Raw genomic sequence first — 27729 nt, 5'->3', positions numbered from 1 at the left:
CCACTTACAACTCATTTATGAAATAACTTTTCCTCACATCCGACCTAAAATTCCAGGAGAAAAAAATAGTAAAGGAGAAAAGTACTTTTCAATTCAAATTCTGCTAAAAATTGTGCTTTTTTTCATTTCATCTGCCTGGTATATTTTAGACTGTACAATATACAGACTGTATATTGGCTAAAGTACATTGAAAGAGTTGTGTACCAAATTATCACAGTAAATTAAGCAGAATCAATAGATTCAACATTTTGTTTATATGGGAAATTTATCACCATAATATATTTAGCCTAAAGAGGTGTGTATAGAAGAAATAAAATGTATAGATTATGTTCCTACTGTATATAAATTTAGTGAAAAGAATTACCTTTTGAGAGTTTACCAATTTCAGCAACTTTTTAGATTTAGATTGTGGGTCAGCTAGCAATGTCCTGTTTCCAAGGGTACTTCCTTTTTCAACTAAATAACTTAAGCCAGGCAGATTTTCAGAATATGTATACTTTAAAAAAGGCTTTATGCCAGGGTCAGCTTTTTGAATAAAATGAACTGCAAATGTTGAATTTAAAGATGAGGTCTCTTCCAAATGAAATACTTCCTTAGAAATAAATTGTCTACAAAAGTCTTCTGAGAATTCAGTATTTTTATTGTCTTGCCAAGTACTAGAAATAGAGGTTTCTTTTTCTTCCTCTTGATTTTTTCCTTCATAAAGTTTGTCTTCTCGTTCATCTTCATTATATTGATTACTAGACTTTAACTTTTCAGACACTGATTGCAAAAGTGATAAGACAGATAAAGATTGGTTTTCTCTTGGTGATCCACTATGGTGATTTCCTGGTGAGATATCAGTGGAAGGCAAGTCCTCTTGGGAACCATCATCTTCATATATAGGAGACAAAGCAAAGGGGTAAATCCTGTATCGCTTTGCTTCCACAGTCATGAAAGATTCTGAACAAAAATCACCTGGCATCTCATTCAACTGCTTGCTTTCATCATAAGAAGGAAAGAGCTCATCTTTGAATCTGGATGTTTCATGCATCTCATTACTGTTATCCAAGGATAAATCAGAATGGGATAAGGTATCCATTATTTTTTCTCCTGAAAGAGAGTAGCTTTCATCTTGAAGACTGTCTTCATACAAAATATTATAGGAAGAATTGTGTTCCCAGTGTTCTGGTGTATGAAAGGCAAAACAATTTGGGGATTTCTTTTCATTTTCACTGTCACCATCCAGATAATAATCCATTAGTACATTATCTGCTGTTAAACATGGGTCCTCATTTACGTCTTCTCCATGGACAAAACCAATGTTTGATGAGTTGCTCAACAGAGATGATTCAGATATACTAAAAAGGGCATTGAACCTAGTATCTTGCGCTATTTCTTCATTTCTCATTTTGCTACTGTCCCATTCACTATGTATTTCATAATATTTTTCATGTGCTTCCTTTCTTTCAGCAGTAATAGCTTTGCTGTTTCTTATCTCATAGTTTGGAAAATCATTCTCCATATTATGTCCAGGTGAATATAAGGATGTAAGTTCATCTTTATGTTTATCAGAAAAGTTACCATATGTATTGTTTGAGTTAAAGGGTAACACGTTCCTTGTTAAAACTGAGCATACTGAAAAATGCTCATAGTTCGTAACAGCCTCTTTTTTTACTAAATTACATTGATTCTCACATGTCCAGCTATTAGTGATATCACCAGCAATTGCCATATTTGTTGCACAATCATCATCTTTATTGTATTTGGAATTATTTTTGTCAGGACTAGAATCTAGTTTAGCTATGTCATCATACCATTCTTCACAAATTGTTTGGCCTGAACAGACATTCTTTGGCATAATTTCTCCAGAAACCTCTTTACTGTCTTTTTTGAAGTTAAAAGGAACTGAGACATTTGTTACACTCTCAACAGGGTGCTGCTCTTCAACTGGGGATACTGGACTTAAATTTAAGGGTATTTCAATTATTTCAGGAAGTTTAGCTGGTAATTCTGCATCCGTTATAGGTACCTCTGATGTTTTAGTGTAACATATACTATTTGTATTTTTAGAAAAATCCTTACTTAAATGTTCCTCATATGGCACAACTGTTGGATTTTGTTTGCCTGTTTTAATAATATTGTCAGTTATTTCCTTTGGTTTTACCAATACTGAATTGTATAAGTCAGTTTTCCCTGTGATATTCAATGGTTCCTTTTCATTCTGAGTAGCACTGTTAAATTTATCTATCCCCTTAACTCCAGAGAACTTTGTGATACAATTCCCATTAAAGGGCTTTAATGAAGAGTTCCTCGACTGTATTTCTTTAGATTCTGACCTCATTTTTCTATTATTCTGATCTTTTTGAAAGCTAGGACCTAATTCATTATTCTTAGTGTCATTATTTTGATAGATGCAAGCTGTTTGCTTTGATCTAATTTCTTCTATTGCTAAATGAAGAACTTCATCTACTATTTCATCTGCCTTTTTAAACAAGAGTGTTAAGTTTTGAGATTTAATTTGCAATTGCTTTCCTGTTTCAACATTTTTCAACAGTTCCTTAAAAAACTGGTTGTTTGATTTAGGAAATAAAGCAGCAATTGTTTGTTTATTCATTCTAGTAGCAATTTCTGAAGGCATAGCCATGAGGCCATTAGAATTCTGCCCTGAGGGAGTTGTATTAATTTCTTTGCTCTGCTGGGTAGTAACAGGCACTTCTGACACTATCTTTGAAGAACGTATAGCATCCATGTAATAGGAAACTGAGGCCAGTAATGGAGGTGAATAAGTAGTATCTGATATTGATTCAGAAGATAGACTACCTAATTTATCTTTAGATGACAATTCCACAGTATTTTCTTCAGAATTTATAGGAATAGAATTGGTTTTGTCAAAAACAGTCTCTATTGCTTCACATGCCGGAGAATAAAGATCTGAAGTATCTTTAAAAGAAATTGTAGGAATAGCAGACTTGGGTGCATGTACATTGTCAGATGTAAAATCAGGAAAGGTCTCTTTTATGAGAATGGATTCAGAATCCATTGAATAAGAACTAGTCAAATATTTTGTTTCATTAGAATGTGGCAAAGTCTTATTTCCAGAGTTATCTCTGTCAATAGTATCAGGGATAATCTGGGATTTAAAGTTGTTTCCAGATTCCAGAAAAAAATGTGACTTTAAGTCAGCTTTAGAGTTTTCAGACATAGAATCAGAGTAGCATATTTCACTAAAGTCTGTTTCTGCAGAATTTGCTCCAGTGGTGACTCTTGTAGGCTGCAAAATATTTTCCTGTTCATCAAGCAAAAAATATGAACCCTTCAAAAAATTCTGATCTTTTGCATGAGATGAAGATTTAGCCATAGTATCCAAATGAATATTATCTTCATAGATGTTAGCATTACTGATCAATACAGGTAAGAGAGAGGAAGCATTATCTGGTGGCGAGTTAGTTTTTTCAGGTTTCACAGGTAGAGAATTGTGAGTCAAGCACTCATTGTTGGAAGAAGAAATAAGAGACCGACAAGAGACTTCTTTATTTTCAGGATGCTTGACATGATTTCTTATGCTACTGAGCAATGAATTGCTTGTATTCTCAGAAATAATTGAAGTTTTAATTGCATCACTTTTTGTAGTTTTAAGAGATGACATATCTGTGTTATTTACATGTCTTACGTATTCCAATTCAAAGAACTTATTTTGTTTCTCAAGAGGAGATGGAGAAATATTTAAGTTGGTTAATGGCTGGATCAGAGTTTTATTCTCATCTTTCTTGGCAGGATGACAGTGACAATCATTTTCAGTTTTGAGACTTTGAGGGACATTATCTATATCTGGTTTGAAGGAGTCAACACATGTATATTCAGTATCTGACAAAGAAATGTTGGCTTCATTTTCCTCTTTACCCTTAGACAAACCTTGGACAAGTTCCACAACAGGTATTCCAACATTCTCCTCAATCACTTCACTAGTCCCAATATTAGACATTATGGATATCCTGGAATTATTTTGTACATCTCTAAGTAATAATGGCTCAATAGTTTCTTTACTCTCTAGGCCACTCTTGCTGCATAAGTGCAGCCCAGATCCATTTTCTGTGGAAAGGGCTAACATTCCTGATTTGAAAACTAATGGCAATTCTTCACTCTCTGCTGGTTTATGGAGAAGCAAGTGAGAATGATTTTCAGTCATCATATCTGTATTTAATTCTTCCTTGCCGTTTGTTCCATTATTTACTTGATCACTACAGTTATGGCTATTCATGTACAATAATGGATTAACTGATTCTAATTTGAACTGATCGTCAGTCCAAGAATATTTATCTTCTAACAATTGACCATTATTAGTTGACACTATTTTGGGATAAGATGAAAACTCGTTTTTTATTGCCTCTTTTGTTTCTGTGTTAGAAAAAGCACATAAATGTGTTTCTTTTTTACAACAAACAATGGAAGCAGTGTTTGACTGTAGCTGCATTTGTAGTTCTTCTAATGATTTTCTCTTTTCACCTAATCTACTGTTTTCTGAATTGATTTTTGCAGAATCTATATTTTGGTAGCTAGAACTGACTTGATTTGGTATCAATGCTGGTAGCTCCAACAAAAGCTTCCCATTAATTTCTGATTTGTCTGAAACTGATACACATTTTACACACTCAAGTTCTTCAGTGCAGTTTTTGATGGTTTCAATTTCTGTCAAAAAGGTAATTTTGTTGTTTAGTTCATTGTGTTCACTATCACCCTGAACATCCTCCTTCCAATTCATTTTTGACAAAAGCATGTTTTCTTGTGCACTTTGTCTGTCATCTTTAGTTTCAGGTTTTCTATTCTGCAGTAAGGATTTTGGTTCTGTTGTAGTTTTTGAGCTTAAAACATTTATGATTTCCTCTTTTTTGCTTTCCACAGGACAATTGCTGGTTCTGGTTACTTTTTCTTGCTCCAAGTCTGCTTGTTTCTTAAGCAACTGCTTAATTCTTGCAGAACCTCGGTAGGTTGCATAAGTAATTGCATGGGGCTCATTTTCTGTTTTTCTGGAATAGAAACATTGTTAATGGCATATTAGCAAATGTTTCTAGCTATACACAATTATAAATATACCTACTATTCAAATAGTTAACCTATATTATATAGAGAGGGAATGGTACTAAAAGTATAAGATGTGTAATACATTTAATAGTTATCTACATAATAATTGTAGAACTACTGAAAAATAATTATTTTTGGATTATTAAGGTCAAATCCCTGAACTAAGGAAGAATCCTAAGCAGAATATATTTTTGCCAAATACATGTGTATTAGAAATCTTGACCTTACACCCCACAGAAGGAGAGGCAAAATGCTACTTTAAAGCTGGAACAACTAAGGATGATTTTTGGCTGCCTTGTGTAAATGCTGGATATGAGGCAAAGGCAATATCATGAGAAAATGGCTGAAAAATATGGCATGCTTATACAGTAGATAGGTACAAATAAGGAAGAATCTTTGGAAAGATTTCTCTCCATGGGAATAAATATGTTAGCATTGAAACTACATTATTATGCTAACATGAATCGCAATAGCCAATGCTATTAGTGGAATGATGGTAGTTATATAACAAAACATCTGGAAGGTATTAAAGTTAGTTCTCAACTTATAACCACAACTGAGCCCAGAATTTCTGCTGCTAAGCAAGAAAGTTGTTAAGTGAGTTATTCCCCTTTTTATAACCTTTTTGCCACAGTTATTAGCAAATCACTGCCACTGTTCAGTGAATTATGCGGTTGTTAAGCAAATCTAGCTTCTCCCATTGACTTTGCTTCCCGGAAGCCAACTGCGAAGGTTGCAAATGGTGATTACATGACCCTGGGCCAGTGCAACTGTCCTAAACACATGCCAGTTGCCAAGCGTCCACGTTTTGCTCACGTGTCCAGGATGGTGCAACAGTCCTAAGTGTGAAAAACAGTCATAAGACACCTTTTACAGCGTCATTGTAACTTTGAACAATCACTAAAGAAATGGCTGTTTAGTGGACAAATGGACTACCTGTACATTGATAGAGGTTGTTTTACTTTATAAAACAGTGTACAAAATCCTCATATGCACTATTTTTAAAAATATGGGAACAGAAAATTCAAAGGCTAAGTATCAGCAATTACTTAAATTGTGCTTTAAAACAACAATTTATTATTAGACTTGGAAACAGTTTGAAAACTTCTTTCTTTTGGAGCAGTAGGACTTGAACAAATATAAGGCAGCCTACTTTCTGCTCATGTATTTTTGATTGACTTTTTTAAATATGAAGGCTATATTGACTTTGTGCCAATAAACTATTATTTACAATTCAATGAAGCTCAGTGCATAAATGCATGGATACCTCTTAGCATGCTTCCTCTGTAACATAATGTTCTATGATTTAAACTGAATATAACTCTACCTCCATTAAAAGCATTGTTAAAGCAATGAACCTTTAGTATTTGATTTATAAAACAGACAAGATTATTAGTAAGCATAAATGAGATCTAAACACATGTTGTACAAATGAAATTAAAGGCAGTTATTGACTGTAAAATCAGGTATGTAGATCATGTATTAGGCTACTATTGGGGTACAATAAGATGACTATGTCTCACTAGGAAGGTTGTATGATTCAGGTTTTAAAAACCTATAAAATATGGTATTGTGTCATGAATTATATATAATTTGGTATAATCTCTGCCTTAAATGTATTTTATAGAACTACAAGTGAATAGAAACTAAATGAATCTAAAATAAATACAAATTCTCTTGCACTTAGTAGCCTACATAATGCTAATGGAAGCTATAATAATGTTGCCAGGAGAGATTATTCTGATGCCATCCTTATTTTTATTTTTTTTATTTTTTGGGTGGGGAGGAAAGCAGATTATATATTCAAATAGTTCAATCTGGTATTTCAGAGCTCCTGATATGTTTGACAAATACTTTAATCCCTGTAACAGCTTTCACTGAAATAAAATATTTAGCATTTGAGAAAAAAAGAAGATAACGTTGTATAATATAGTATTGGCATGTTTGCTTTATATTTACAGAATTAATGATTTAGTTCACAGCGTATAACCCACTTTATTTTAAAAATTGTAATGGTAACAGAGAAAGTTTAGGTCAAACTAAGCTCTTTATTTCTGTTGTAACTTATAAAATTGTAATTGACTTCTTTTACTCAAATCAGTGGTATACTGACAAATAAATTACTGAAATTCTTGTAAAGTACATTTTTCTGCTTGCCTTAAGACAACTAAAATATAGAAAGCTAAATATGCTTACACTGACTTTATTTCCTAGAACATTTTACACTTAACAGTAGGTACAATCAATACCTGTTCTTGTTTACATTGTGGACTACAGTTCTATCTACTGAAATTGTTTCTGAACTTCTAAAAGATGAAAGAAGATAAAAGTTATTTCAGGCATGTGAAACAAATGAAATTATTTTCTCTCTCTCTAGCTCTGCAGTCCCTATTATTTTTATATTTTTGGCCTGGTTAATCCATAATATCATGAAAACTTGATCAGAACTTCTCTGGAAAGGAATGTGTAAGATTTACTTAAAATAAAATCTGCTTTTTTCACTTCAAGTATAATTAGTATTGATGAACATGACAGAAATTGTGCAGCTAGAGATATCTATGTCTAAATACGTTTATGCACGTTTATCCACAAATAGGAAACACATTTAATAATAGTATTGGAATCATACTTACTGTCTTGTAATAAAAATATTACCAAATATCTCACAGACATATTAATTTTATATCTTTCAAATATATTCTCAAGTTTAATAAAAAACTGAGTTCTGAGTAGCACAATATATGCTTACTGGAATCTGGCAGGAAGTTGTGAGGATTTCCTCATTTAATGACCTGTGATCCTTGCTTAATGATACCAATGGCTAGGATTACCATTGCTAAGTGATGTGGTCATGGGATATCATGCTTTATGATCTCACTGCTGAGTGACAGAAATTCCAATCCCAATTATCATCATTAAGTGAGGACTACTTGAAAGCACAAAAAAGACATATTTGAAAAAAACTGGTCATCCAAAACACTGTACTGAATTTTCTCAAAGCCCTTAAATTTATCTGCATAAAATAAGCCACTCACATTTCTCTACACATCTAGATTTTCATTGTGCAAAATGCATACATGAAGAAAAGGGATGTTCCATGGGAAGTCTAGGCTCATATTCAGATTTCATGTTTGTGAAACATAAAAGGATGACCCAGACATGATCAAATATAGGTTCCAATCTGCTCACTCTGTAGTCTGACTTTCCACTGAATAGCTATTACTGTTTTTATGTACTTTGCATTCTGATTGGTTTCATCTTTCTCTTCCTGCTATAGTAAAGGTGCTTTTTTGTTTCCTGTAAAAGGGAAACTGTTTTGTAATGTCAGTGATGTTGCAGAAGTAGATTCATTTGCGAATGTCTATATGTGAGACACAATTTGCTTTAAAGTCTAAGATGCTGGATTAAGATTGGGCAGATCTGAGTTTTAGTCTTGTCTTAGTTTAGTCTTGCCTGAGTTTTAGTAGCTTGCCAGTTACTTTCTCTAAGCCTTAAGGAGAAGGCAATGGCAAATCACTTCCAAAATGATTCCCTAAAAACTGTATGAATTTTCTCATGTAGTCTGTAAAAATCAAGACTCACTAAGGGCAAAAATAGATAGATAGATAGATAGATAGATAGATAGATAGATAGATAGATAGATAGATAGATTTGTGTAGCTACTGGAAGGAATGACATTTAATTTCCAGCTCCAGGATAATAAGACCATCTTAGTCCAGCATTTTGTTTTTCGCATTCACTAAATCAGATAGTAATATTTACCTCTGCAGAATTTATGTGATTCTCTTTCACTGAGGCTAATTCTGCTATATGCTTACTTCATTTTTTTCTTTTATTACTGTTTCTACAATTTGCCTGATAATGACATTAAAATGAGTGACATATAATTTTTACAAATTGGTATCATGCTAGCTACCTCTCCATCTTTTGATACATCCTTCATTATTAGATTCAACTGATAAGGAATATGTAAAATGTTTATAATCTCTCCTCAATCTTTGTTTTTAATTTTGTAAATTCAAAATTCTTACATATAAGACTATATATCTTTTGCATGATTCTCCCACTGATGAAAACAAATACATCATATAGGATGATAAGTAATTTATGTACATTGCACATTTTCAGTATGAATAACACTGAATTTTTTTTTATGATTGTATGAGCACAAATGAAAATATATATTTAGATACTATATTTGAACTCACTTGGCTGTTTCAGCAGATTCCTCTTGAGGTTTCTGTAAATGTTGTGGACTAGATTTCATTCTTAAGTTACTTTCTTCATCTTTGCTTGAAATTTTCTGTTCAGTTCCAAAATTTGAAATGACAAATATTTTTGATTTGAGATGCTCAGTGGGTCTTTTGTCTTCATGGCTATCTTGACTTGAAAAGCCTTTTTTAGTTTTGCAATGTCCATCTCCAAAATTAGAAGGTTCTTTTTCTTTGTATGATGATTTAGAAGAAATACCAAATAAACTCCCAAGATATTGGAAAAATCCTTCTTTAGACCGTTTATTGTTACTGTTTGCTTTGCTTTCATGAATCAAACTAGGAAGACTATTTGCTTTCCTTAATTCCTCTTGAGTGGTAGATCTATTCAGGTCTTCTGTAGAGAAATCCTTATTTTTACAGACTGAAGCCTACAAGGAAAGAAACAGATTATTTTATCAATTGTTGAAGAGAAAGCAAGATTTTACTCTTTATAGGAGGAATTGAATCACATTGTATCCCATCTTTCCTATGAGAAGCACAAGGTAGCACATACTCAGTTCTTTTCATTTTATTGTTCCTATGAGAGTATTAATGAGGCCAAGTCAGTTTCTTAACAGATGAAGATGATGGTCTTCCCAATCTAAGGCCAGAGCTCTTTCTGCTTAAGCATACTGGTTCTCATTAAGTGTACTGGAATACATTAATGTACAACTTTAATGCCAGTGCTTTACTCCAGGCATACATAATATGGATTATCTAAATCTACAGTACATTAAGCATGGCTCAGTATGCATAGCACTGATTCCATAAACGTGGAAAACTAGCTCTTTTACTAAAAGTTCACATGATAAAGAACCTCTATAAAATATGCCTTTTATTTTTTGAAATATATGTTCTTCATATGTAATGGATGTAATAGCATTACATAAAAATAAACAGTTGCAACATTAGCAGCTATTTTTAGTTAATAAATCTTTTTCCCCCCAGGAATGATTAATGTGGCATGTCTGGCAGGCTTCCTCCCCAAGAAAGCCTTTAAAAAAAAGTCAGTCTTTTTTCCTCTTTCTTTTTACCTATGGGCAGTAAAGCTGACTATTGCTTAGATAAGATGTATCTATTTCACCAATTCCTCAGACTATTAGTCATTCATGCAGAGTTTTTCCTTAGTATCTCTTATATAGTGGCTTTCTTTTCCCCTTACTCCTTGCAGGGAATTTTGCCTTAGTTCCCTGTGGAGAGTTTTTTATCCTTACAGTCTAAGGGAGAATTGTACACAAAGTACTAAGAAAGAAAAATTTATGTAACCTTTGCAGAAAGAATTCTCCCCCTTCCCCCCCAATCCCTTATGGACACTTTTTCTCAAGGATTAAGAAATGTTTTTTCCTCTGTGCTCCGTGAGGAAAGAGGTTTTTTTTCCCTTCCGTAATCCTGAAGCCCCATTCAGACCTATGTGGAACCCTATTCTAGACTATAACATTTGTGATGAGGTCAGAACAACAAAGATTATTCTCATCAATTTATGGCTTCTACTTGCAGATCTGACTTTCAGGAAGTGCTAACAGAATTTGTTGGTCTTTAATTCTTGCCTTGATAAAATACGAGGGCAATTCGGAAATAAACCTCCATTTGGTTATCAATGATTATACACATTAGAAAACTACAACATTACATTACTTTTTGACATAATCGCCATTTAAATTGAGGCACTTGTCATAACATCTTACAAGGTTTGAAATTCCTTGTTGTGATTCAGGGTCAGCCTGTGGGTTCGGCAGTTGGGTCGGATGATTCAGAGGAGGAGGAGGTGGGTGTTGTAGAGCCTGCAGAGGACAGCCCTGAGGCTTCACAGAGCCCTCAGCCAGGCCCCTCCCATCTGGTTACGACGCAGACCCAGCTGTGTGAGCCTGACAGCGTGGATGAAGATGACCCACAGCTGGCCCTGTTCAAGGACGCCCGACGCAGGAGGCAGTCAATCAGGAGTAAACAGAGGAAGGCAATGGGGCACCTCGGAAGGAGGCAGAGAGAAGCCACGCCTTGAACTGTTTAAAAGGGGAATGTGTGGGAGGGCTGGTTTGCTGAAGGCAACCGTTTGAAAAGCTCCTGTTTCATGGTTCGTGTTTTTATTTTGCTCTGTTTGCTCTGTTTTGTGTCAATAAATTTGGCAGGCTTAGTTCCAGCCTCTTGCCTTTTTGTAAAGGGGTTGTCCCTGCCTTTTCTGCAGGGCCGGTAGTAGGCTGGTACAGAACACTCAGCGCCAAATCTGGGCTATGTGTGATCAAAAACATCCCAATGGAACTGCTTCAAAAGTTCTTGGGTGCGTCTAGTGGTATGCGGGCGACCATTATCATGAACCAACACCACACCGGAGGTGGTGCGATAGAAATTCCCCCAAATGTGAAGATGCCAAAGGAATACTGCTAGAGAAGTTCATGGAGTGTGGTTTGACCATCAGTTCAGAAGTCTACTGTAAAATGTTACAAAAACTCAAATGAGCCATCCATAACAAGTGTTGGGGCATGCTGTGGTGTTGGTTCACGATAATGCTTGCCCGCACACCACTAGACGCACCCAAGAATTTTTGAAGCAGTTCCGTTCGGATGTTTTTGATCATCCCTCCAATAGCCCAGATTTGGTGCTGAGCGACTACTACTAAGGAATTTGAAACCTTTTAAAACTTTATGACAAGTTCCTCAATTTGAATGGCGATTATGTTGAAAAGTAATGTTGTAGTTTTCTAATGTGTATAATAAAAGTTCTGTATCTGTGAGCATCTTTCATTGGTAATCAAACGGAGGTTTATTTCCAAACTGCCCTTGTAGTTCCATGTAGCTTCCATTTCTTAATTTATGATTCTCCAATTAAAAATGTTAGTTGCAAGTATTTAGGGATTTTTTAAAAAATAGTCTCTTGTTTTGAAAGAATTAATTATCTTTATTTTCAAATGTGCAGACAAACCTTAGAAAAAATAATGGCATTTGAAAATAGACAGAAAACTTACAACCTGACAAATTAGAAGGACTGGAATATTTGTTCACCCATGGGCATGTTTTATCTAAACTATAGATTTAATTAGTCTTTGATTCTTATTAACAATTTTATAATAACAAAAGTGACACCAAATCAACAGATGAGTGTCCTGAATTATGTACGTGTTATATTTATGGTTTTCTTGGTTTGAATCTATAAAGAACTACACATACAAAGAACATACACATATGCTCAACATTCTACCACACAGAGGTTGTGCCACATTCCATTCACTATATACTTTGGCTGAAAATACCTAAACTTTTGTATATAGCAGAGTATATAATATATGACTAGGAAATATTTTCAAAATGACGTCTGTCAGTTGTGCAAAAAAATCCCAAGTTTTGGGAAGTGATGGGAGATGAGGCCAGAAAACACGTTTTTTCCATCATGACAGTTGTATTATTAAACAGCCTTTCTTCAAAATCCAGAATGGCCCCATCGTGATAGCTTTGCAGAAGGTAGCAAAGGCAGAGGACTATGCATCATCTGAGCCTGGATTTTTAAAATTAATGTATTATCTTATTGGCATTGTGTATTATTTGCACTAGTTTTATTTTATACGAATCTGTTGATATTCTAGTGGTTTTTATTGTGCTGTATGTTAGAAGTCACCATGAGCATATTGTGATTCTGGGACATTTAAATTCTATAAATAAATAAATAAATAATAATTCAAAAGGCATTTCATCTTCTAAGTATCATTACAAGCATACCTTAGATATAATGTATAGGCAAAACAGAGTACAGAGAAGTCCTATGATTTATAGATGCCACAATGCTTTACCGAAACGTGCACATTGTATAGCCATGTGCATATTTTTCTTATCTCATTATAACATTTAGTTTTGAAAAGCTAGAATTGTTACTCCTGGCATAATATATATTAATTCTATTTACGCTTGAATCATATCTAATTTCTTGCTTTTAAGTTTACATTTCATGCTATTAAACCTTTGAAATAATTATTTTATTAAAAACTATGTATAATTAAAAGATAACAAAGCCAGGGATCTTCAATTAGTCATAAAATGAATACTGTAATGATAACTGACTCTAATGTCATTATTTACAATTTCTATTCTCACAATCACATACGAATACACACACACACTAGTATTTCAGAACATTTACTGCATATAATGAAGCAGTCAAAAATACAGGAAAACCTAAATAAAAATAAACTGATAATTTTTAGAAAGTATAAGACATAATTCTGGTTCCTATTATAATAATAAATAGAAGGACCTTTAACAATTCTGGAAGAGGACTGCTTTCTTTTCTTGGACAAATCACATCTGTAGATTCATCTTCCTTAATTTCAAAACTGAAAAAAGAGAGAAAGAGATGTAACCTATTTGAAAGTCCAAGTTTATTTGAAGCATTTTTGAAAGAAAGTTCAGAAACCAAATGCTTTTATTTTGCCTGCTTGCTTTCTGTCATCTTGGCATTTCTTGTGTTTAGACAGCTTTTCTAAATCTGATCAAAGCGTTTCCTTTATTGTCATAAACTTTCTAAGTTCATTTTTTTAAACTCCAATATTTTTTCCTATCTATTTTTAACACAACTCTTCTGTAGTATATTTTCGAAACTAGTCAGTTAACTTGATTTTTACTTAAGGTTACTATCTGTTTAGTCTAGAATTTTGTCCCTTATCTTCACATAAAGGTAGCTGTAATTGTAACTGCCTTACAATGTTTTTTGCTTATTGATCAGATTTCTAGGCTACCTACCGTAATATCCAATGATACTGGATGGCTGATATAAAATGAAATTATAAATAAAGATGAATTTTCCAATAATCCTAAATCTTTGTATTTTAAGCCACGTATTTTAAATTATATAAAATTTAAATATCTTGATTTTATTGAATTTATTATAAATTTAGTATAAGATCATTTCTAAAAGTCTCTTGATTTTATAATTATAGAGACAGACACATGAGAAGTTTGTTTTTGCTCAGTTAAAATGCAATTAGCTTAACTAATTTCCAATTTAAATGATTAACAATTTATAATTTGAATAATTAGTAAAGAATGAGTTGAATTAAAAGATTTAATATGCTAGAAGGCTCAGATAACATTTATGTGTAGAGATAGTTGTTGAATATGCAGAATTAATAGCATCAACATGAGAGGAAATCAAGAGAATTTTGTCTACCTGGGAGCAACTCTATGTTATCTTTCTCAATAGGCAATTTATATTTCAATAGCTTTGGACCAAAAAGTATTTTTGGAAACTAATATGTAGTTTCAAATTCTGCTAAAACAAATTCTATGCTGGATTTCAGCTAACCTCCAGTGTATTTCCTCCGAATTTCCTCCAAAACAAAAGCATTGTTTTCAAATCAAGATCTTCCATAATGAAAGAAAACACACAATTATTAATTTTGTTTATTTATTTAAAATACTTATATGGCCATCCATTTTAAGAAACATAAATGTGGGCTCCACACAGCAATACCAAACCAACACACACACACACACATGCAAGAAGCTAAAATCTGGTGCCTTAGCCATTTTTCTCTGATGCAGTCAGATATAGGCTTTAAACTCACCCTATTCCAATACTTGATGACAAACTAGCTTTCTATAGCCTTCTCAAAAGTTAAGAAGTGAGGGCCTACTGGATATCAAGGGGAAGATGTTCTATAGGACAGGGACTACTATGGAAAAAGGTCGCTAGTTACCCACAAGATTCAGGGAAAGGGATCTGGAGTGTGTTTATTCTATTTGATCTGATGGAATGGGAGAGATGATCCCACAAACACTTGGTGTAGTTATACCTAGTTAGTAACTGATGCAAGAAGAAAGATTCAAAATAATAGGTCTAAAGACAAACAGTGTTTGGGAACTTGGGCTCATCTACTGAAAGAGAATAGATGTGCTCAAACAAGTTTTTGGTGAAGATATACATAATATAATACTATTGCTGAGGGAAAGATTGGTATACGCAGAGGAAAAAACAGATATGAGGGAAGTACTTAATCTTCTGCCATTTGATAATTCTTTCTCTAGACACTTTTCCTAGTAAACTCCAGGATGTGAAATACATTCACTCTCAAGACACTAGGCTAGAAAAGAAGATTGCAAATCACTTGATCTTCACTGAATCTTTACTTAAAAGAAAACTGTACATCACTGTTATGTAAATGCATTCTACAATAGGAGTCCCATCCTGTTCAAACTAGTATGGCAAAATAGAGAAAATACAGTGTTTATTAATATAGTTATCACATAGTCTTCCTAAAGGATAGACTTCATACTGGCTACATGTAAATAAATGTAAATAATTCAAAGTCAAAACTTAAATCCTTAAATGCAAATTCTAAATTGTTAACCTTTGTTCAAATTAAAAAACACCTCAAATCATTACAGATTACCTTAGACAGCAACATTTGAGACACTTTAATTTCAATCCCACATGGAAACATTTTCATTCTCTGTAAAACCTATATAACAGTATACAGTTAAAAAAATCTTCAAAGCTCATTCCAGCATCATACTAAGTGTATTTTCTTATCTCTACTCTTTATAAAAAATCCTTTGGATGTATTAAGGAAAAAACACAAAACAAAACCTACCGTATTTATCGGACCATAAGACGCACCTGACCATAAGACACACCCAGTTTTAGAGCAGGAAAACAAGAAAAAAAATATTCTGAACCAAACAGTACCAGTATACTAAAATATTTATTATAATAAAGCAAAATACCGTAATGTTTAACAGTGTAAACTCAACAGTGGTGTTAAGAACCATCATCATTTCCATTAACAAATGAGGAAAGACTTAGAGGCTCAAGCACTTTTCTAGTTTCCTGGAAACCCTAAAAACTCATCATCACTAGTGTCAGAATTTATGAAGCTCTGTTGCTCACAATCACCTATATCGCTTTCTTCGCTATCTTCATATATGACATTATCTTCAGTTCGATCTAAGGCATTGCTAATGCCACGTTTTTTGAGAGAGAGGAAGGAAGGAAGGAAGAAAGGAAGGAAGGAAGGAAGGGAGAGAGTGAAAGGAAGGAAGGAAGGAAGAAAGGAAGGAAGAGAGAGAGTGGAAGGAAGGAAGAAAGGAAGGAAGGAGGGAAGGAAGAGAGTGAAAGGAAGGAAGGATGGAAGAGAGAGTGAAAGGAAGAAAAAGAAAGAAAAAGAAAGAAAAGAAAGAAAGAAAGAAAGAAAGAAAAAGAATCCGTCCTGCTCTTTTCCGCTGGAAAAGAGTGAAAGGAAGTGAAAGGAAGAAAAAAAAGAAAAAGAAAGAAAGAAAAGAAAGAAAGAAAGAGAAAGAATCCGTCCTGCTCTTTTCCGCTGGGAGCCCGCAAATGTGTGAATTACCGGTAGCTCTCCTCGAACGCACACTTCTCCCGTGGCACGAGAACAACCCTCATGATTCTTTCTCTACGCACCCTGCCCTCGCCACGTCGGGAACCTGCATTTCTATTGGCTGGTCAGCAGCTCAGCGTGCCGGCTTCCCCACCCTCACCCTCCACCCAGTGGGTTGCGTGTCTCGGTGCACGTGTATACGCAGCAGGGCTGCGTTGAGAGCCGAGGAAGGAGGAGAGGCGAGGAATGTGGGGGGGGGGCAAAGTGCTCGGGGGGGGAAGGAAGAAAAGATGCATTAGAAACAAAGAACTTATTTGCCGCCCTTCCCCCACCCTGCCAGGATGAGAAGCTGCTTTCTTGCAGGGGTTTTGAACGCACTTCAGCTGCTGGCCAAAATTTAAGGTACCAATAGTTTCTTTTCCCTGAATAGGTTTTCTAAGACGCCAAAGCAATTTCAAACAATTATTACTCTTGCAAATGGGAAATCACTTCCGATAAACTTTGCCGAGAAACCTGCAGGGACAACTCCTCACGGCTTTGCTGGGCCAAGTCGCCAGCAATATGAAACCGGAGAATTATTGGGATTTGGCCTATGAGGTTGTTTAGCAAAAACTATTTCTTTAGCGGCGAAGTAAAAGGAAGAAAATGGGCGCGCGCGGGGAGAGGCGGAGAATTCCACATCTTCATTCAATCACATCTCTCCAATGGAGCTGATGGAAGGCGTTGACTGAATGGGAGACAAGAGTTTTTGCTTACCTTCGGACCATAAGACGCACCTCGTTTCCCCCCCACTTTTTGGGGGGAAAAAGTGTGTCTTATGGTCCGAGAAATACGGTATCTTCCTTTCTTCTTTTAATAAACTATCCACCCACATTATGTATACGAAAGTTTATTTGCAGCATTAGGCACTAATAATTGGAAAATAAAAGGAAACAGTGCTGGCAGGAGAAAATAAATATATTAGTTTTGGCAATGAAATTGGCTCAGTTTGGAGGGAGTCAAACAGGAAGATAAGGCTTCTCAAATTGGTTTGAAAATATCCAGGCTACATAAAGATACTGTCATTCTAAGACTGATATTCAACAGCAATATAACTTTAGTTTAGGCTTAAATAAAAATCGCTCAGAATACAGGGAGTGCAGAATTATTAGGCAAGTTGTATTTTTGAGGATTAATTTTATTATTGAACAACAACCATGTTCTCAATGAACCCAAAAAACTCATTAATATCAAAGCTGAATATTTTTGGAAGTAGTTTTTAGTTTGTTTTTAGTTATAGCTATTTTAGGGGGATATCTGTGTGTGCAGGTGACTATTACTGTGCATAATTATTAGGCAACTTAACAAAAAACAAATATATACCCATTTCAATTATTTATTTTTACCAGTGAAACCAATATAACATCTCAACATTCACAAATATACATTTCTGACATTCAAAAACATAACAAAAACAAATCAGTGACCAATATAGCCACCTTTCTTTGCAAGGACACTCAAAAGCCTGCCATCCATGGATTCTGTCAGTGTTTTGATCTGTTCACCATCAACATTGCGTGCAGCAGCAACCACAGCCTCCCAGACACTGTTCAGAGAGGTGTACTGTTTTCCCTCCTTGTAAATCTCACATTTGATGATGGACCACAGGTTCTCAATGGGGTTCAGATCAGGTGAACAAGGAGGCCATGTCATTAGATTTCCTTCTTTTATACCCTTTCTTGCCAGCCACGCTGTGGAGTACTTGGACGCGTGTGATGGAGCATTGTCCTGCATGAAAATCATGTTTTTCTTGAAGGATGCAGACTTCTTCCTGTACCACTGCTTGAAGAAGGTGTCTTCCAGAAACTGGCAGTAGGACTGGGAGTTGAGCTTGACTCCATCCTCAACCCGAAAAGGCCCCACAAGCTCATCTTTGATGATACCAGCCCAAACCAGTACTCCACCTCCACCTTGCTGGCGTCTGAGTCGGACTGGAGCTCTCTGCCCTTTACCAATCCAGCCACGGGCCCATCCATCTGGCCCATCAAGACTCACTCTCATTTCATCAGTCCATAAAACCTTAGAAAAATCAGTCTTGAGATATTTCTTGGCCCAGTCTTGACGTTTCAGCTTGTGTGTCTTGTTCAGTGGTGGTCGTCTTTCAGCCTTTCTTACCTTGGCCATGTCTCTGAGTATTGCACACCTTGTGCTTTTGGGCACTCCAGTGATGTTGCAGCTCTGAAATATGGCCAAACTGGTGGCAAGTGGCATCTTGGCAGCTGCACGCTTGACTTTTCTCAGTTCATGGGCAGTTATTTTGCGCCTTGGTTTCTCCACACGCTTCTTGCGACCCTGTTGACTATTTTGAATGAAACGCTTGATTGTTTGATGATCACGCTTCAGAAGCTTTGCAATTTTAAGAGTGCTGCATCCCTCTGCAAGATATCTCACTATTTTTGACTTTTCTGAGCCTGTCAAGTCCTTCTTTTGACCCATTTTGCCAAAGGAAAGGAAGTTGCCTAATAATTATGCACACCTGATACAGGGTGTTGATGTCATTAGACCACACCCCTTCTCATTACAGAGATGCACATCACCTAATATGCTTAATTGGTAGTAGGCTTTCGAGCCTATACAGCTTGGAGTAAGACAACATGCATAAAGAGGATGATGTGGTCAAAATACTCATTTGCCTAATAATTCTGCACTCCCTGTATAGGGTAATTCTCAATATAATTTGTATTATTTGCACTTTTAAACATGGTAAAAGCTAGCACAAATAGAAAGTAAGAAAGGAAAAAGAGAAAAACAAAAAGGGCAAGAATAGGGGAAAAAATAATAAAGAAAAGAAAAAAGCATAAAGAATTGGCTTCCAAAATTCTCCACAGCCCTAGAAATAGATTTTGACCTCTCTTTACAGTTACATCATATATTTTTATTTGCATAATCTAGCCTGTCTAATTAGTAAAACTGTAAGTCCCAAGTTTTTTTTAAATATATTTTTATTGAAAAAGTCCCAAAGAGGCTTGCAGTCAGCAATAAATAATGTTTATTCTCCAATCAGAGAAGCCCAGTGCTTGGGGTAATTAGCAAGAAGAGAATTAATCTTTTTATTTACATTCATTGGAGAGGAAGGGATTACAAGAGAATAAGCAGGTACACACCAAAAGGAATGTGCTAGTCCAGAAGGAATATTACTACTTTTTAGGGACATGCTGAAAAGAAGCTCAGGAAGAGATAGCTAGTTTAGGCAATCTTTCCATTCTGTGGGGTGGGAGGAGAAAAATCCTGTTAGACACAGACCTTTATTGACTGTAATGGTGAACATGTGACTGAGAGACAGAAAGTCACTGTAAAAGTTGTAAATATGGGCATAGTCATAAAATTACTTTTTCATTTTCTGCCTGCTTCAGTCACTAAATAAAGACTAACTGTAAATCACGGGTGTCAAACTCGCCGTGCCACGTGACGTGTCGTGACATATCGTGACTTTTTTTGCATTGCCAGAGCTGGGGTGGGTGTGGCCTCTGTATGATGCAATCGGCCCGCGGGCCAGCAGTTTCACACCACTGCTGTAAATCAAATACAAAATTCAAAAGCATTTGAAAGATTAGGATTGACTAGCACCGATGTAACAAACCAAGAGAATAGCTACTTGCATACTCACTATGGTCAATGTTCTGCTTTTTGTTTTGGCTTATAGTTTAGGCCTTTAGCCCAGTAAATGAGAGTGGGGAAAGTCTTTCTCTAAAAAGCACAGGGTTTCTTAAAAATTTATACAATCTAACTTGGCCCTAGAATTTCCCAATCCAGAATTCAAAATCCTTATTAAAGATTTTGTATTTCTACTTCTGTTGTTCTTTGTCCCTTTTCCTTTCTAAATTAGAACCCAATAATTGCTATTTAATAAGTGCTAACTTCATCCTCACAATTGTGCTTCATCTTTCATATCCAGAGCTCATTCTATCATCTACCAAGTTAACTATTCAGAAACTACTGTACCTTTTCTGAAACCTTTTCAACCCTATCTCTTGAGTTCATGTGATTTTCGCATTATTGGCTTTTTTTGTTATAAAGTCTTTGGTAAAAGTTTGCTTGTGTGAGTGTAATGGTTCAGGAATTTGTGTATACACCAGTCTTTCCAGTCCTTCAGCTTCAGTTCTGTTTCATATTTGGTTAGCATTTTAAATGGCTCCTCTCCTATTACTGTGAAGATTTCAATGGATATTTAATTGGTGCCTACTTTTTAATTTGACAACTTATTTACTGCTATCATACCTCATTTTATTTATTGCAAGACTTATATCCTTATATCCCTTCAAAAGACTTATATTCCTTATGCCTGATCATAGTTTTTAAATTTGGTTTTTTATTGGTTTAAATTGTTCTTATTTCTTATATTGTTTAATCCTCTTTTAATTTTTGTATTTATATCTTTTAACTTTTTATTGTTGTGAGCCGCCCTGAGTCCTCAGGGAGAAGGGCGGCATATAAATTTAATAAACCCTTAAACCTTATATCCCTTCAAAAGACTTTGGATGGTTCATAAGCATTAAAATATTCTAATAAAACAATACAATAAGAAAAGCAAATACCTAATTAAAGGTATTTCACTGTCTTCATGAATACCACCAATATGGAGGCCATCTATCGCAGTATCTCTTGACAGGATGCACCTCAAGCTCCCCTCCCCATCCCAGAATATTTGACAGGAAACCCAACTATAGGAACTAATTCTACTTTATTGTATTGTAAAGTTAAATTAACAAAATCTGACAAAGTACAACTTCCTGTCACCACTTTTAATTGCTTGATCAATTAGGGCGGATTCTTCCTAGGTTTCTTTCTCTGACATTTAAGCCTCTTGAGGATCCTCCCTTTCCTCTGATTGTTTCCTAGCCAGTATCTCTTCCCCTAGTCTTCCAAGGTCGTACACACGTACACACACACACAATTGCATGCAGAAATCAGGCAGTTTCTGCATAGAAAAGATAATTCTGAAGATACTGAAGAACAAAAGCACAGTTTTATAGATCAAAAACAGTACTTTAAATTGTGCTTGGAAGATGTTTCTGTATGTGTGTGTGTCTTCAAGCCATTGTTGACTCCTGGTGAACAGGAGCCTGTGTAGTTAGAAAAGTCTGGGTAGTTGTCTTGGCAAGATTTTTCATAAGTAGTTTGTCATTGCTTCCTTGAAAGTGTATAAGTGGCCCAAGGTCACCAAGCTGGCTTTGTGTCTAAGGTGGAACTAGAACTCACAGTCTCCCAGTTTTTAGTCCAGTGCCTTTACCACCACATCAAACTGGCTGTCACTTGGAAATATATTGGCAACTAATGCAGGTGTGATATTGCTGAAACAATTTTAATTTGCTGCATTCTATACCATTTAATTTTGGAGTAGTCTTGAAAAGCAGTTCTAGGAAAGATATATTTCAGTTTGGAGGAGATGGATAGATTATATTCAGAATAAATATGGGACTAAAAAGTTCCATTTAGCTTATGAGTAGATTTTAGAGGGATATTGTTATTGGTACTTTGTATGTAGTTATGTTAAAGGGGAGTTAAAGCACATTATGAATTTGGTTAATTGTATATTATGCATAATTCTTATTTAGAATATGATTATTATAACTATAATCCTGTATTTAGCTCTGGGAAGTGGGGGGGGGAGTGGGCGGGTTTGGGGTGGGGGGGATTTGGGGTTATATTGTAAAATCTTGTTTTTGTAAAACTCTTTAATAAAAAAAGAAAAGAAAAGCAGTTCTAGGTAGAGAGTGTTGCAGTAGTCCAGTCTCAAGATAATGTGGGCATGTGTGACTCTTGCCAATGTCTCACATTCTAAGTTTTCCCTTGCCACACCTAGCATGATAAAATTGGATAGTTTTATTACAGCTTTCCTCTGCTGATCAAGCAGAAGCCTTACATAGAGGGAAACCCCAATGTCACTTTAAGTAGAGTGCAATCTGGTCCAGATTTGACACATGATCCAATGAGGAGACAAGATGTTTTTTGAACAAATGGTACTTCCATCTTGTTGGGATTTGGTTTTAGCTTATTTTGTTCCAACCAATCCAATTAGCCAGGGTAGAAATGTATAGCCAGATATCCATTCATTGTTGATACACCACCCCAAATTGATGAATAATCTCCAGCAGTTCAATACTGATCTTAAAGAGGCCTTTGATAGGTCAAAAAATATGAGTGAAAACCTCATATGCAAATCCTCCTTTGCTACTAAATGGAATTACCTATTCAGAATAGACAAAAATACGTGCCACTCAACCCAATTCTTATAGGTCAGGGGTGTCAAACTGTCAGCCTGCGGGCTGAACACGTCACCAGGAAACCACGCCCACCCCATTGCCGGCAATGGGGAAAAAGCTCCCATACGTTGCGCAATGTCATGTGACGTCATGAGTTTGACATGTCTGTTATAGGTGGTACAAGAGAATGCCATGTTGAGAGGTCTAATGGGACCAGAGGGGCTCATTCTCTTTCTCTAAAACCCAACGAAGTTCATCCCCAGGACTTTGTTATGGTTGAAATAAATGGAACTTTGTTCTGGCACAGCAGATCTCTTCTTATATTGTATACAGTTAGTCCCTGACTTACAACCAATCTCTTAGTGACTGTTTAAAGTTATAACTGATTCGCCGAAAGGGATTTACAAGCCAGATTTGAAGTTCTGACAGCCAGCTTCTCTCTGAGGTCACGTGACTGAACTTCAGGTGCTCAGCAACACACACACATGTATGGCCATTTGCATTATCCCACAGTCAATTGTGTTTTATCATGGTTTCACTAAAAACCCAGTATTTACTTACACTTTTTGGCAAAACTGCACCCATAGCATAAAGATTTTAAATTGGGTTGGTCATGTGACTAACCTGTTTTTTAATCATCATGACATATGACTATAGTGGGCATGTTCCATTATGCCCCTTATGTTGAGGACTACCTGCAACTATTAAGTGTGTGTGATGCTTTCTAAACAAATAATTTTATGTCTACATTATTGAATAATCAGAAAAATTCCATAATACTGTTATATCTTAATTATTGTTAAATAAAAACTAAAAATACCAAAATGCTTATAATTCCCTGTAATGTGCAAACTGAAAATAAAAACATCTCTCTATGAAGTAGTTATACTTTTAATTAAAACAAAATTAGATTTCAATTATGGCTTATCTAAGAAACTGATCATTTCTTAAACAACCAACTTTAAGGCACACAATTTCTTATTCACCAGATTATACAACATGGAAATGTCTTAACCAATACTGTGGTGCGCTAAAATTTGAAAATAAAAACCTATTTTTAAAAAAATGTTTGGTTCTTATTTTTGCTATCTAGAGTTTATTAATATTATAATCTTGGAAATAAAAGGCAGATTATTACATAATTTTAACTTTTTGTTTTTGCCACATATTATATGACCGAAAACCATTCTTACAATGGGATTTCCTCTCATTCTTTCCCCTTTCCATTTCAGGGTGTGCTGAAGGGAAAGGAAGTTGGGTTTTTTTCCCTCAAGAATGCATTATGTTCATAAGTACTGCTACTGGATACAATATTGTTTGTTAAGTTTTGGACCATTAAGATTATCATCATACAATTTGAACCACGAAAGCAATTCAAAATGGATTGTTTCAACCTCACTGGATTTGTTCTGATGCTTTTTTTCACGGGGGGGGGAGAGATTTATCTAACTTACAGAAACTTTAAGAATAGATATATTAAATCACCACAGAATTATCTTAGATTACCAGAGCGTTTATTAACTGCTACTTTTACCTTGTACTTTATATAGTACCCATCATAGATCCATGCAAAATGTGCACATACACAGGGGCTGTTCATAATAAAATGTAGAATAGGATATAAAAAGTGAGAAATATATACACCGCCAGTCTCCCTAGACCAGTTGCTTTTACTACCAGAACCATCCCTCAGAGTTTCCATTCCTTCCAGAAGAGGTTTTGCCAAAAGGCTCTCCGAGGGTAAAAGCTGTAATTCCCCCGAATGTAAAAAAAAAAAGCTTGAAATTAGTATTTGAACTTAAATGATGCAATTTTGTTTACTGGCTAAGTGTAACGAACGGGAGGAAAAGAAAGAGCCTAAAAGAGTAATACCTATCTAAAGCCTGTCTTCCTTGAGGGACAACAAACTGTTCCGAGACCTAATTTTCTGCACAGTTCATATGCCTTGCCCCGCGTGAAATTTACAGCACTTATAACACCGAAGATGCTCTTAGCTTCCGAGGCCTTTTTTTTTTTAAAAAAAGACTCATTTAAAGAGAAAACCACCGCCTAGTGAACATTACAAAGGCTGCGTTCGCATTATACATTTTATCCGGGGTTAACAACAACAACAAAAAAGTTTCCTCAACCCCATTTTGCGGATTTTTTTTTTTTTTTTGCGTAACGCGCTCAAGCCTCCACGGAACGACTCTTGGCTGAGCTCGCGCCAGACTAACAAGCGTTTGGCAACTTGGCGGCTCTGGGGTTTTGTGGCGAATTCAGCCAAAAAAGAAGGGACGACGCCAAAAAAAAAAAAAAAAAGTATCGAAGCGCAGGGCGGGGGAGAAGGATGGCGAGGAGGTGAAGGGTGTGTGGGGGGGAGGAGGAGGAGAAGAGAAGAAGCGCCGGAGGAGACGAGGCAGGAGAGCCCCGGCCAAACCTACTCCAGCCAGGAAGGAAGGCAGGCAGAGTCGCCGGCTTGCTGCCTTCTAACTTTTGCCCCGTCCCTACCTTCGTGCGCAGTGCGGTTCAGGGGCTACTTTGCTCTCTTCTTCCTGTTCCTTGGAAGAACTTCTCGTAAAAAGTCGAGAGAAATTGTTGTGCCAGGGGGAAGCGGTTCTCCTCCGGCTACTCCCTCCAGACATCGTCAACAGCCAGGGAAGCGGCAAGGCTACTTCTTCTCTAAGGCTGAACAAAACGGGGGGGGGGGGCGCGAATCTCTGACGCTTCTCCTGGGGAAACAGAAGCCCTCGTTCTGCCTTAGCTTTCTAGTCCATTATTTGTCCCAACGGGACCGAACCCAGCCGAGCCTGCCGCCGAGCCCTTCCTCTACTACGCTGTGGAGGCAGAAATAGTTACACGGCACCCTCAACGGCCCGGCCCCAAAAGGCGGGTCCCGGCCCTGACCAGCACGGCCCCTTTCTCTCCAAACCCCGCCTTTTCCCAACAGGAGCATCAGTTGCCCCGCGCGGGTTCCGGAGTTTTCGTTCGCCGCTCTCGCCTTTCCCCCCCGCTCCTCCCTTGCGCTCTGCGGCCGAGAACTTCAGGTTGCTCAAGTTTTGCCTTTCCCCCGAAAATAAACAGTCGCCACCAATAGAGAGGTGTGTTTAATTTCTCGAGAACGGTCTGGAAGGAATCTTGGAATGGCTGCCACAAACAGGTCTAATTTAACCTGCTGTAAACCTGTTTTAGAAGTATTCTTAAAACGGTTTTAAAATATAACTTCTTGGCCCTCCCTTTTCCTAAGTCTTATGTATGATAGCTAAAACCATCAAAACCCAAACAATAAAAGAAAACCCAAAAAATAAAAAGTAAAGGCAGGAAAACTTATGTTCGTGGAGATCTGGAAGACGGCTATGTTGTGGAATACATACTCCTGAGCCTTAAGCACACTAAATTTATTAATAAATTAATAAATTAAATTAAATTTAATGCAGAATTTAATGCAGTCAAAATTGCTTAAACCAAATAAGGCTTATTCTTAGGTAGGCATAAACTGATTGCCCTATTTTAGTGTTTAAGTGCTGCAGGCATTCAATTTTTCTTTAGATTCCTCATAAAAAGTATATAATTGGGCTGGGTTTTTTTTATTACTAGTATTAAAAACTGGTGTAACTGGGACATACCAAGGCCTGTCTTTCTACATAATCTTAAATGTATTTATTATTCTTCATCCATTTTCTCCAAGACACTTCCTTTTCCAGAACAAAAAAAAAATGCTCTAAGGCATGTACACAGAAGGAAGCTCTCTGAATAAATGAGTTTGGACTGGAGCCTAAAATAATTGCGTGCCATTGCATAAATCAGTTTTCTTTTTAAAGAACATTTCAATGTATTATCTTCAAAATAAAAGCCCAAAATGTGTGTAAACAATTTGTAACTACATTTGTACTGTTTTGAATATTGTGTGGACAGAAAAATATACAAATAAAAATTAAAATAACACTCTGTTACAATAATTCTATAAATGCCAGTGGGAATGTTAAGTAAGTACAAGAACACTTCTTTCATGCTGCAGAGTGAACAACGCTGTGTGTGCTTCACTTTCTGGTTACAGTTTTGAGCCATATTCCTCCACCACAAAGGGAATACTGTGAAAGTATAAGAAAATAATAACACTCACCTGCCAATCAATGCAGTTACTACTCATGCTCTAAACAACAGGCTTTGCTCCAGACATCCACCTATTAGGACAGCCAGAAACTTTCTGAATAACAACTTCAATCTGCTTCAGGCCTGGATGGAAGAATGATCCTTTATTGCTCCTCCAGAGTGTCACAACACTCCCTGCTTTACAGTTGAAACCAAAAGGATTCAATCTATCCCTTAAGGCAGGGGTAGGCAACCTCGGCTTTTTTATGACTCGTGGACTTCAACTCCCAGAATTCATAAGCCAGCTGTGCTGGCTCAGGAATTCTGGGAGTTGAAGTCCATGAATCATAAAAGAGCCGAGGTTGCCTACCTCTGCCTTAAGGTCTGGTCAGTCCACAATAAGATTAGGACTCAACATGACAGGTGTGCTAGCCTATTCTGTAAATGGGAAAGCTCTCCTTTTTGGAATGTAGCTGTGGTGCTTCAAAGCAGATGGTGCAACACATTGTGGAACAATGCCCTTGAGCATGTGTCAGGGAAATTCCAGAGATTTTATGTATGCAACTATATAGTCTACCTTTGAATTTTTAAATAAATAGTTTCATATTTGTTCTTTGAGCATATAGTTGTGATATGCTTTTTAACATTTTTGCCATACGCTAAATAAATAAATTCTGCAAAGTTAAATCCAATTTTGAGTAAGCTCCTGCTTCTAGATTCATGGCAAAGATAAGGTAAAGGTGTCCCTGCGGATTTTACTCCACTAGTCATTGCAGGCGTGCTCATC

General features: G+C 36.1%; 1 protein-coding gene across 1 annotated transcript in view; it reads right to left on the bottom strand.

Annotated features, from left to right (window-relative positions):
* The window catches only part of CRYBG3 (crystallin beta-gamma domain containing 3), a 65391-nt gene extending 39147 nt beyond the window's left edge, over window positions 1-26244 (bottom strand). The window contains exons 1-4 of the mRNA XM_083361259.1: window positions 25362-26244; window positions 13554-13632; window positions 9270-9703; window positions 365-5006 (exon numbers count right to left, since the gene is read on the bottom strand). Of these exons, the coding sequence (XP_083217385.1) occupies window positions 365-5006; window positions 9270-9703; window positions 13554-13632; window positions 25362-25495 (5289 nt within the window). The 5' untranslated portion in view covers window positions 25496-26244. The remainder of the gene's footprint in view (window positions 1-364; window positions 5007-9269; window positions 9704-13553; window positions 13633-25361) is intronic.
* Between the last annotated feature and the right edge of the window lie 1485 nt (window positions 26245-27729).

The sequence above is a fragment of the Vipera ursinii genome (genome assembly GCF_947247035.1).
Source record: "Vipera ursinii genome assembly, chromosome: 4".
In the NCBI taxonomy this organism is placed as follows: Eukaryota; Metazoa; Chordata; class Lepidosauria; order Squamata; family Viperidae; genus Vipera; species Vipera ursinii.
The sequence above is the reverse complement of the archived record's forward strand: the minus strand, read 5'-3'. Positions and strand labels throughout refer to the sequence as shown.